This window comes from Crinia signifera, chromosome 11 (assembly GCF_055691185.1).
Source record: "Crinia signifera chromosome 11, ASM5569118v1, whole genome shotgun sequence".
Classification (NCBI taxonomy): Eukaryota; Metazoa; Chordata; class Amphibia; order Anura; family Myobatrachidae; genus Crinia; species Crinia signifera.
This window is the reverse complement of record NC_139227.1, coordinates 120,426,003-120,439,216: the sequence shown is the minus strand read 5'-3', so window position 1 is coordinate 120,439,216 and position 13,214 is coordinate 120,426,003. Positions and strand designations below refer to the sequence as shown.

The window sequence follows — 13,214 nt, the reverse complement described above, 5'->3', positions numbered from 1 at the left end:
CAAAGCACCAACAATTTGCCCTCTTTGAAAGTCCGGGAGCTCAGACATGATTGGGTATCGCCTGCAGGGAACACTGTTGAGATATCTACTGAGACCTCCAAACGCCTTATACGGGAAACGCAACCTACCGTGGTGCCACATCTGGTTATACGTATAGTGCATGCGGTCGGCATCCGGTTTCCATATTTGTCTGACCCCTGTATATATAATATATACATACAAACACACATATTCCAACCTGCAGACCAATGACTCCAGCAGCGACTCTGCACAAAGCTTTAATAAATTACTCTTATCAAAAATTCTTAATCGCCTCTCCCGTTGCTCAGCAATATAAAAATGTATTCCATTGCCGGCATCAGAACACATAGTAGAACTGATTGAAAAACTACTAACCGTGAAAATATAATTAAGGCGATTAGTCCTAGTGATTAGCATGCTGCACAGCCCCGTGTTGGCGCACAAGGAGTTTGTAATATATGCTTCTGCTAAAGAGACAGCCCCCCCCCCCCCCCCCCACATGCACACATAGGAGGTCATTCTGGTTGACTCGCAAAGCTGACAACTGAATGCCTCCCGCATGAACCCCCCCACTCACACGCCCTCGTCTTGCATAAAAATCCATTCGAAGGCTTGCGGGTGGGGCCGAAATCGTTAGATGGTTGCCGACTATCGAATGACTACTTAAGCACTCGCACATCTCTCTTGTGACTCAGATTTGCGGCGCCCAGGTATGTGAACAGGGTGGGTAGCTGACAACCGGTGACGTCAGATTCCCACCCCCGGCACCCGCGTCACGCCGCAATTTGCATGGGAATGCCCATGGAACGCTGGGCATTTCCATGGGTGCGACCCGCCCCCACTGCTCCGTGCGAACGAGTCGGCGACTATGCAAGTCCCAGCGTCCGTTCCCCAACAGAGCCTGCATAAATAAAACTTTTCTCCCTTGTGCGAGTGGGGGGAGGGATTCACCTAGAATGGCCTCCATAGTACGATATTGTCCTGGTACATTATTAGGTAATAACAGACAGACGGAGGTAGGAGGGCCCTGCTTGCAAGTTTACAAACTATAGGGAAATCGGTATTGATACACAACGGTTCTTAGGAACGATACCCGGCTTCTCCCTGCCCCTAAGCCACCACAGCTTGTTAGTCAGGCAGCAGCCGAGGAGGCATGCAAGGGTTTCGGAACATTAATGGCAGGGTCACATATAAAGGTGTCTGATGCACGGTCACGTCACTTTCCATTTTATGCCCCCAAACAACGTGGTGGTCTCCATACTTGAAGTCCCAACCACACTTAAGCTGTGTACACGGTGCAATATATTGCTCATGATCCAGTTTTCATCAGCGACCAGAGATGGTTGGATGAACAGGAGACTCTGCCGGGGTGGGGGGAGCCGCAGAGGGAAACAGCTCATTGCGACCAGCGACCCTGAGGAGGCTGAACACAGGAGCGCGCACCCGGCAATTTATTGCTGCAGCACAAACAAATCACTGGCAATATGGTCGCTCAGCGACCATATTGCCAGCGATATTGCACCGTGTGTACCAGCTTAATGCAGCCACAATATCCATTTCCCCCCACCCCAGAACCACTGTGTCCTCAAGATGTGATAATAAATACTGGGCATTGCTGACCCAATTCAGTGTGTAAACTGCAGGTATAATGATATGGGACATGAGCGGTTATAATTTTGGGGCACTACCGGCATAGTGAGCTCTGAAATGCTGGATTCATTTATCTGTTGCATATCTAGTGCCGCTGCCTATTGCACAATTGTCAACCAGTTGTTGAACGGATGGCATCGTTCTGTACATTAGTGACTGGCATTGAAGTGTTAGCTCTTTGGACAACAGTCTGCCACCATGATGCACTTATACACAGAATATAGACAGATGTGCCCGGTGAATGTAGTTATTATAATTCCCATATCATTTTCTGTTTTCGTCCTTCGTGCAGTGTTAAGCATTGGAGAAGGAGGATTTTGGGAAGGAAATGCCAGGGGGCACGTTGGGTGGTTTCCTGCAGAATGTGTGGAAGAGGTACAGCCCAAGCCAAGCGAAGGACGGCAAGGTAAGAAACTGCCTCCACGGCGTGCCCGTTTTGTGCGTTATTGGTGTGTGCCTGCAGTACACCCACTGGCTTGTGGGGAATGGAATTTCTCAGTAATATTGCAAATAATTTCCTGCATCCTCATTGGGTGTTTGGATTTTGTGTATCAGTGATGTCACCGGTTCCTACACCTAATACTCATCATGACACGGCGTCTTCCATTGGTGCATTATATATAGCTCCACCCCCTGATGAACAGTCTGTAAAATCCAATTGGCACAGGTGTACCACATTCTGTGACGCAGGAAACACCACATAAAGTGTCACCTATTCCCGCCAGTCCTTAATATTTAGTGAGCACCAAACACAAAGCGTTATTCCTAATGATCCTGCTAATCTTACTGGATCCTGAGCTGTAGCTAAATAACAAATGTTCATTCGCACCAATCACAATTGTCCTTTGTAATGGGCCCCATACATCAGCAATCACAATTTATGGATTTTCAGATATAGGGATATTTGGGCCAGATAAATGGATTTTTACAATCTATCTGACTTTGCCCACACATTACAGATTTATTTCAGTGATCGGCAGATTTTTTCCATCTAAAGATTGCATCTTCATATCTGGAAATTGCCCCAATCGATTGTCATTTCAGCTGTTCATAATGTAAATAGATGAAGAAGACGAATTGGGAATGCCCACACATATAAAAAAGATCTGCAGATAATACCAGATTATTAAGCATGTTTAAAAACCTGATTAAGCAATCGATTGGCGATTTTGATTGGGATTGCCAAAAGGGGGAGCCCACACATTTAAAATTAATTGTGGCAATCATCTCCATATCTGAAAATTGTCACAATTAATTGCTGATGTATGGGGCCCATAACTGTGGACATCTGGAGACCTGACACAGATTATTTTGTGGCAGAGCCCCCTGAGACTGAAGTGGGGAATATTCCCTTTTTAAATTACGTAGACAGTAGACCTTTACTAGATGCCCTTCTCTGTGGTTTAGAACTCTGCCAATGGGCGGGATGTAATAATATTTTTAGTATAATAAATAATTGTTATCTTTATATATACATTGATTCCATCGCGTTATATATACCTTTTTTTTCGGGATGTAATACTGCCGAGTTCGGCGGCAGTGCGGGATATCGGCCAAACTCTGACCCTTTTTTAAAAAGGGCAACCACTTACAATGCATGGTTTAGCCTTGTAAGTGATAACCCCTTTAAATAAAAGCAAAGTCCAAGTTCAGCCAGCATCCCGTTAACCCGACATTGACAATAAATTTGACAGGCTGAACTCACAACACTTTACCGTTTCCAACCAGAGTCCACTCAGATGGTAACGTATAAAAAGTTTTTTTTTTTTAAATGAAAAAGATCCTCCCCCAAAAAACTCCTGCCGACCTTTTCATGTGATGTCTGTGAGCCACCTAGAAAACCACCTCTGACAGGTAGTTGCGGAAGTTGTCTCTGTTCTACAGTATTATTTGTACTCTACTGAGCCAAAGTCTAAACGGAGCTCCAAAAATATTGCAGGACTGTGTGCAGCCTGACCCCTCACCCGGACATAGCCCTATGTCCATTAGTAATTGTAACACAGTTATCTTTAATGGAGATTACAGAGAAGGAGCGCTGTCTGTGAGGGGGGCATTATTTACCCGTGCACTTGTGACTTCCTCTCAATAGCAAGACAATGTAAATCAACATACAAAGGGGTGTGTGTATTGTATATCATAGCATTAAATGTGTACATCATAGTAAGTCTATTATGGTGCCCAAAATACAGACATATTTGGGGTTTTGAAATATGCCTTTAGTCTGGGTGTGTTTTATTTATTAAGCTGTTTTTTTTTTTTATTCAATATAATAAAAGGCTAACACTGCTCCTCTCCTCTATGGGGTGAATTCAAGTGTTATGCACGCTGGTGGCCACTAGATGGGCCCCGATGGAGCATCTTTAGCACTGACAGCTGCTGGCGCTTACAGTACTTTTACTTTGTTCAGTCATATAAATTGTATAGTCGTATAAATTGGAATGTACAGGATGTTTGACACTTGACGTGAAGAAGAGCAGAGGAGAATGTCCTCAAATACAAACCACAAGTAGGCAAGCGCCATGCTGGGACTTGTAGCTCCTCTGCGATAGAAAACGCAAGTGTGCCTTCCTCCTGTATATCAGTATTACTGTACCTGAGCTGACATTTCAGGCTCATTCTGTTCTAAGCCCTAAGCATCTAGCAACTCTCCGGCTGTGTAACTACATATCCCAGCATGTTCCAGCAGTCTTGCTGGGAATTGTAGCTCTCCCGCAGCCTTCATTTTCCAAGATGTATACAGCTGCTCCCTATTAATCTCTGTGTTCCCATCGGGACTAGATAATAACCGGAGCGGATCCCGGAACACTGGGCCAGGTAGACTCCAATCATCATACTCTGCTATTCCGGAGCTTGTAGTGTGTGGGTGGTGCCTGTAACAGCTGTCACTGGGGACATGGGGAAGGACAGATTACAGCCTCCCAGTATGGGCTGGACCGTTCCAGTGTTTACTACATCTCAGGGGGGCTGTAATCTCACTCTCCTCAGTGACGGGTGTATTAACTACCCCAGCCCAGGTCTGATGAAGGGCCCAGCAGGGCCCCTGTTATCTGACAGCAGCATCTCTGCCCAACCCAGCACATGTTGCTGTGTGCTGAGCTGCAGTGTGTGTGGTAAGTGAGGTATTTAAAAAACTATTTTTCTTGTATTTTATTCTAAGGGTGCATGGCCACACCTCCTGAAAAGTACCTGGGCCCAGCCTGGCCAGCTACTGCCCTGCAGATACATTACTATTGGTGATCACTCTCCCCATTGCCTATTACTGATTGCTCATGCTGGCCGGATGCAGTTTAATGTCACCCACAAAAAAAATAATGAGCTGCAAGCAGATCCGTCCAGTTGCTGCTGTATATCCCTGTATCCGTTACTGCAGTAATAGGACATTATTCTCAGGACTCTCAGAATTAGGCTGAAGATTCTCTTTTTTTCCCCCGCCCTTCAGGGCCCAGATTGCCACGGACAATTCCCAAAACATGGGGTCACCGTTCAGTCATTATTGTGTTACCAGCACTTGTCCTCGTTTGTGCTGCGCATGTAATTAACCTACATAGACGGCTGTGCTTCTCTAGGCGCTGTGCATTATTTAGATGATCGGAGTTGCGTGAGGGCTGGAGGAGTGAGGGCGGCAGGACCTTCTGACGGGGAATCTGTGCCGCACAGACTGCTTGTTATCAAGAACAATGCTAATGGGCTCTCCGATGCCCTGAAGGCTTCTGTGCGCCCCACAATCTAAGCACTCGAAACCGCTCACAGAGGAGGGAATGGTGAGAGCGAAGCACGAGGTGGTATTCAGGCCGAATAAGCTGATGTAGCAGATTGCTGCTGCGGCCTGGGGTGGGGGGGGGGGGGGGGAATCCGGCTTGGTAGAAGCTCTCTGTGGGGATCATTTGGATCAGTCGTGCTACTAAAGCTTAAGTTCCCGCTGGTGTGGAACTACAAGTCCCAGCATGACCTGCCATCGATTTGCGGCCTAATTAAGCATACCCTCCAACATGACCCATTCCATTAGGTACAAAATGCTCTGTTCCTGGACTTCCCTGCCAGTGGCAGTTACAGAGCTTGGACTCTAGCACAGTCCAGTATTCAAAGAGGGGGGTCACATCAACTGCCAGTGAGTCCAGGACAGTGATGTTTGGGCTGGCATTAGGTGTGGCTCCCCTTTTTGAATATTGGACTGTGCTGCAGCCTGACAGCTGCAACTGCCACAAGCAGGGAAGTCCAGAAACAGAGCATTTTGTACCTAATGGAATGGGTCATGTTGGAGGGTATGATTAAGGTGTCATGTGCAGGGATTATTTAAACGTTGTAATGTGGATTTAATAATTTCAGCATAAAACTGCACTTGCGTTGCTTTGGGCGGGATGTACTAAAGGGAAAATGCGGTAAAATGGGGGTTTTACCGCATTTTCCTATGTACCATTACCTGTCCGCCCCGTCTCTGCCAGGCAGGGTATCGCCACCGAATCCTATGGGCTTCTATTGCTGCCCGCGCAACCCCCCCTCCCGTCCTCCATCGATCTCCTCCCCCAGCACGTGTCACAGCCGGGAGGACATCCGGCTGCAGGGGGGGAGGAGGAGACGCCGGGGACACTGACAGCCGCCGGGATGTGACGGAGACCCCCCGCACACCACATTACAGGTATCGCGGGGGTCTCCATCACCGTATCCCGATGCTAGCCACATATGTTAGTACATATGCGGTAGCATCGCGGCGGCTGTGCGACGAGGGGCAGCGGTGTATATTAATACATCCCGCCCTTTGTGAGAGACATTTACCTCATAATCTGCGCTTTCTTTAAACCAGAGGGCTGACCATGATACGTGAACCTTAATGGCTCGTAAAATTAAAAAAAAAGTCAGTGTGGTCCAATGTGTGACCAAACATTACTGCTGAATGGATAGAATACTTTATACAGAATAGACCGGGGAAGCCCACAAAATGGATTCCTTCCTCCTCAAAATGGTGGCATAACAGCAACTTCACCTTTTTTCCTAGTGAAAAAAAAACATAGGTTCAGTCTACATAATGGCTGCCTGCCACAGGCCTGTTTCATCAAAGTGTTTTCTATGCTGAAATTGGAGTATTTTTTAGGGAATTATCTGGAATAGCATTATATAAGATGCTTGTTGTACAAGATGTTTCTTAATGTAGCGCCACGTAAACAAGCTCATGTATAGTTTATATCGATGTTTCCCACCCGCGGCCCTCAAGGCACACTGAGGGGTAAATTTACTTCTAAAAATGAAAAGATATTATGTCACCCAAAGCAACTAATTATATTCGGTCTATCTTGATGGTAGACAGACTCTGGTTGCTATGGGCAACTTCTCTTTTCATTTTTAGAAGCTTATATGTATCAAGTTTCAAAAAGGGATAAAGTGCCGAGTGATAAACAACCAGCCAATCAGCTCCTACCTGTCATTTTTCAAACCCAGCCTGTAACATCTCATGTTACAGGCTGGGTTTGAAAAACGACAGGTGGGAGCTGATTGGCTGGTTGTTTTTCACTCTCCGTTTTATCACTTTTCAAAGCTTAATACATCTGGCCCTGCATCTTTCAAATCCCATGCTGTTCCTCTTCCCTGCCATGGGTGTCGCTCTCTGCTCTGGTTCTTCTAGCCCAGGTCTGGTCTGCATCTCAGTGCTGAAATACAGACCACACTGTGCTAGGAGCACCACAGCAGAGAGTGGCACCCCAGGCTCAAAAGGAACTGCACACGGTGCTAGAATGAACACTATGGGGGGTAGTCAATCCTGGATTCCGACTGTCGGAACTTGAGATTAACAATTTTATATTAAATAAATTATTCGATCATTTCAATTGCAGACTGGTAGATATTGGCCAATTGCTGGCTGGACACAGATAGAATTGTGTCCAGCAATGTACGCTGAGACAGGACAACCTCTACACAGCAATTGTTGACACACATGGTCGACCCATGTTTTGGTGGTTTTCACGTGTTTTACCAACATTTGCTTCATTTATTCTCTGCATGCAGGGCCGTCTTTCCCATTGGGCTGAATGGGCAGTTGCCCAGGGGCCCAAGGATTGTAGGGGCCCAGCCCAATTGGGAACACTGCACTGCCCTGGGGAATGGTGGTGGGGATGCGGTCAGCGGCGACGGTGATCCAGGCAGCGGGGGGCTGGGATCTTGATGTAGCGATCCGGGAGGCGTGTGGCAGGGATCCAGGCAGCAGCCATCAGTGGGGACAGCGGTGATTCGGGCAGCGGGGGGCTTGATGTAGCAATCTGGACGGCATGTGTAGGGGATCCTCCGGGCAGCAGCTGTCAGCGTTGTCCATACAGGCAGCGGCGACTCAGACCTTGCTGTAGCGCTATTTGCCGCCGGGCGGGAAGCACTGCTGATTTTGAAAAGTCTGGCCGGACGCTGATTGGCCGGACGCTCAGCCAATCAGTGTCCGGCCAGTCTTTTCAAAATCTGCAGCGCTTCCCGCCCGGCAGCAAATAGCGCTACATCAAGTTCTGAGCGAGCTGCCTGGACGGACAACGCTGACAGCTGCTGCCTGGATCCCCACCACACACCGCTACATCAAGCTCCTAGCCCCCCCCCCCCCCCTGCTGCCTGGATCACCGCTGCCACCGATGAGTCGCCTAGACAGATGCCGCTGACAGCTGCTGCCTGGATCCCCGCCGCACAGGATCCCCGCCCAGCCCTCTTCTGCTGCTGCACATAGGTGGGTGGAGGGGGGCCCTAAAAATTATTTTGCCCAGGGGCCCAGTAGATTGTTAAGACGGCCCTGTCTGCATGGACATCTACTAGCCGAGCCAGCAGTATGGTGCTTAATAAACAGGAAGTAGATCTTCACTTCATACACAAACCCCTGTAGATGTATTACACCGCAGACGACAGACCCCTGACGCTCCCGGGACATTGATCCTGGCGAGATCGCTGGATTGTCTCGCACTAACTGTGGTTTCCTGGAGATAAATAAGAAGTACAGATGTAATTGTGTCTGCCAGCTGTAGTAAGCTAATTTGCTAGTTCAGTAATTACAGCGCCTTGGGATTTGATGTCTTTTTTTTATACCGGATTAATCAATTTTAATCAATAGAGCAACGTGCGCTCCGTTCAGTGCCACCGTGTAATATGATCTGCCTGGCGTTCATTAGTGAGTCCCAGTGTTGCCAGTACTTCCCCTGTCATAGCTGATGGGCAGCATGGTTCTAGCAGGGGGACCGCGCATATAGATCCCCCCCCCCCATAGATTCTGATGACCCAAAAAACGGATTCTGCTTTCCAGCCGCAGTTGCGTCAGAGAACTATAATGTTCAATCCAGGATCATAAATGCTTTTTTTAAAATCTGGTTTTTACCATGTTTTGGAATGCACTAAAGCCCAATCGCCGGGTTACTGCGATGGGGGGTGGCAATACCCCATAGAAGCCTATGGATTTCTTCGCGAGACACGCGCCACCCGCCCCCACTCACCTGAGTCCGGACCAGTGACCTCTTCCTCCCAAGCCCCGTACTTCCACTTCCGGGTGCAGGGAGGAGGCGGCGGAGTCCCTGGCTCTGCATCAGCAGACGGACAGGTAAGGGAGGAGGGGAGCCGTTGGAGAGCAGCCAGGGACACGCTGTCACATCACCGGGCACATCGCAAAGGGAAGGTTTTAACGCAAGGGCTGTCCTTTGCGATAATTATCACATATGTTAGTGCATACGCGATAATTATCTATGCAGCAGCTGGTGTGCAGCGGATGATAGGGCATCCCGCCCTAAATGAGTTGGGGGTAGTGACTTCCTTGCTGTATGAGTAATAAGTGCCTTTAGTAAGCACACAAAAAGGGATGAGAAGAATTAATGCTAAGGGGGAATGGGAGTTCTATTGAAGATGTAATGTTGCCCCTAGCAACCAGCTGCCACTCAGAGATTAAGAGATTAAGCCACGCACAGAACGGAAGCAGTGCTCTTGTATTCTGCATATAGGCCCTTATTCTGGTTCACTCACAAAGGCATATTCCTTCTCAATGGACAAAACCATGCTGCACTGCAGGTGGGGCAGATGTTACTTGTGCAGAGTGAATTAGATTTGGGTGGGGTTTTACTTCAAACTGATATCTATATTGCAGTGTAAAAATAAAGCAGCCAGTATTTACCCTACACAGAAACAAAATAACTCACCCAAATCGAATTCTCTCTGCACATGTTACATCTGCCCCACCTGCAGTGCACATGGTTTTGTCCATTTGAAAAGGAATGTGTGAACCAGAATAAGGGCCCTAGTGCATTTAGCTGCGCATGAATGGTGCGGCAAATGCGCAGACTGCTGTTAATCGGGAGATGTGTCGGCTGCCGGACCTAGGTCTGACTCAGAAGAATCAGGCGCTATGTCAGGGGTTCCCAATGTTTTTTGAGTCACTGTACCCTAGAGTATGAGAATTTTTCCACAGCACGTTTTAGGTGTACAAAAATAAATATAAAATGAATTAGATCGTGTTTATATGTGATTCTTAGGTTCCGTTATGTGTCAAAGGGCAGGATTTGCTTCTGTCTGTACACATTTTATGATTGGCAGCCGCCAGCACTGGAATTGTCCATAAATAATCGATCATAAATAAATTGAATTGGTCCTGGACATCCAACCCATAAGACTCCTGCAAGTGTCCCGAGGCACCCCAGGGAGCCACGGCACACAGTTTGGGAACCAGTGCCCTATGTGTATATATAATGTACCTATGTGCATTCACTCACACACACACACACACACAAAGTGGCTTGCTAGATCTGGTACAGCCTGTGCTTGGGTTATTGCATTCTGCTTTATTTCCATTAGATGGCAGTCTTTCAATAGATATTACAATGAAACAGAAAAGGATGTTGCACAGAATTACCATAGCTGACTGTAATATGTATGAGAATGTCAGTCAGTGCTTTCATAACACATCCCCTCGAAACGGCGGCAGGGAAGGGGGTGGATTTGCAGCAGGACGGGCTCTCTGGCACTCAGTAAGCTGCGATCTTCGCTTACCGAGCCAATCAGAATCCGGCCCATAGACACTTTACAAGTGTCTTAATTTATGACAACAATAGCACTGGTATATAATATGATCAGTAGAGCTGCCACCACACCATGCAGTGTAAGGGACAGAGCGGAGCTGCTGCACATGCCCAGTGTACCAGCTACTTCTACCACATTTACTGTATGTGCGGATCTGAGCCCTCAACCATCGCAATGGACCAGAGAGCAGCTGCCAGGAGGAAGAGACAGGAGCCTTACCATGAAGTGGGAGATTGTGAGCTTAGAAAGTCTAGTACTGGTTCTATGATATCTGTGTATTTATTTATTATGTTATGTTTAAACATTTCCTGACCACTTTACATTTTTTAAATAGCCGATACTATAAACCAGTGGTGGCCAACCCGTGGCTCTTGAGCCTCATGCGGCTCTCCCCCTTGTAAAGTGAGGCTCCTGCTCCCACTGCTGCCCGCCGCCCACTGTCCGTCCCAGTCTCCCCTGCTGCCGGTTCCCTGAATCCCTTCTCCTTCTGAGGGGAGGAGAGCACGCATCGCGCATCTCTCCTACCCCTTACTGTGCATCCTTGTGACTGGGCCATCCGCCAATCAGAGCTCGCGGGCCAGCAGCCAATCAGGAGCCGGGCAGCAAGCTTTGATTGGTGGACGGCCCAGTCACAGGGAAGTGAGGGGGAAGGAGACGCGCAGTGTGCTGTGCTCTCCTCCCATCAGTGACATGACTGGACGACTGCGGGGGGACACCAGACTGTCCTCTCCCCGCCCGGCAGCAGCAGCAACAAAGGTGAGTGCTGCTGCTGGGAAATTTGCACTGTGGGGGCATAGCAGTTTGTGGCACTGTGGGGGCATACCAGCTTTCTGGCACCATAGGGGCATACCCGGCACTGTGTGGTGCATTCCTGGCACCGTGGGGGGCATATGTATATATGGCACTGCACTATTGGAGGCATATTTGTAAGGGGTCAAAATAAACTACGCCCCGTTTTTTGGCGCATGCGCCTTCGGCGCGCACATGATGTCGGCTCTTCAGCTTGACTACCGATATTTTTCGGCTCTTTACCTCTGACCGGTTGGCCACCCCTGCTATAAACCATCTGTACTGATGAATATTAATACTGTATTCCATACTGAATCCAGTGGATAAAAAGACCAATTTTCAGGGCTGTTACCGCTCCCCCAGACTCCTCCCCCCCCCCCCCCCCCCCCTCTAAAAATCCTGCATTTGCTACTGAGGCCCTTTCCTTTACCTCCCTATAAACTTTAGCGTGGTGGCAGATGACAGATAGAGGGGAATAGAATGAGACACTGAAGACCCTCATTCCCACCTTCACACCATCCTTTCCAAACACACACCCGAGATATCGGATGCAGATGATGCTCTGCTTACCATATTATGCAGTAGCGTCATCATTTTCCCATGCCAAGGAATGCCTATCGCTCAGGTAACCGTACACCATGGCACATCTAACATCCCTGCTTTTAAATGATCACTTATAGCAATGAGTGTAAGCGTTCCTCTTTGTGAGTGATTGGGTTAATGTTCTGTGGGCAGAGTTAAATCCCAGTCCCTTTAAATAGGTGTAATCAGAATGTTTTTAAAAACATAATTGAAGTAGGTTATTGGCTTGGCAGGTGCGGGATGAATGGCGGATTACATGCCAAGTGTGTAAGCTATGAAAGTGGCGTCACTTGTCCCACTAGAATTCAGCCTGTTGGGGAGATGTTTAGAAGTGGAATTTAGCGGAGCTTAAAGACGCCTCTTGATCCCATTCGCTTTGAATTCTTTTTACTCGTTAAAAATAATGTGAAGATGTACTTAAAATACCCATAATGGAGGCAGCCATCTTTGGGGGCTGGAGTGAATATTCAGGAACCGTCAACCCTGAAGCCAATTACACAACCTGCAGCTTAATGTCAGTGCAGTTCTTCTCTCCAGCCTGAGGCAGCCGAAAGCATGTGGTTCATCAACCAGAGCAGCTGTGAAGGGCTCCCTATTAAAGGCGAGGTGAGTATTTATATGGATGGCCTTATTCGTCCACAGCTTTATGAGCTGATTATATCGCGGCATCCGGGCAAAGTGCTATTTGTGCTTCTTGGTTGTGTATCAGAACTCATGAATCCCCCCCTTCCTCCTCTCAGGATGCGGTCATTTGGTCTACAGCATGATGGTCGAGAGTCATTAGGTCAACATGGGAAAAGGTCGACATGGTTCTAGGTCGAAAGGTCATTAGTTCGACAGGTCATTAGTTCGACAGTGTCTAGTTCGAGAGTCAAAATGTCGACGTGGTTTTTGACTATTTTTTTGAGACAACATGTGCCGACAGGCGGTATTTCATGCTCTACCATCCACTAGGGCGTGGTGGGAGAATAAAATTGTGTGCTAAGCGCAGCGAGGCGCCGTGCCCGACGCATTGCGAGCGCAGCGAAGGGATGCGGTGCACTTTAAACTGTGTCCTTGTCGACTGTGTTAACATTTAGGTAAAAAAAAACAGTGAAAAACCCCATGTCGACCTTTTGACTGTCGACCTACACATTGTCGAACTACTGACCTGT

General features: G+C 47.9%; 1 protein-coding gene across 1 annotated transcript in view; it reads left to right on the top strand.

The window, feature by feature from the left end:
* The window catches only part of SHANK2 (SH3 and multiple ankyrin repeat domains 2), a 303,970-nt gene that overhangs the window by 99,809 nt on the left and 190,947 nt on the right, over positions 1 to 13,214 (top strand). The window contains exon 12 of the mRNA XM_083163796.1: positions 1,861 to 2,077. Within this exon, the coding sequence (XP_083019922.1) occupies positions 1,861 to 2,077 (217 nt within the window). The remainder of the gene's footprint in view (positions 1 to 1,860; positions 2,078 to 13,214) is intronic.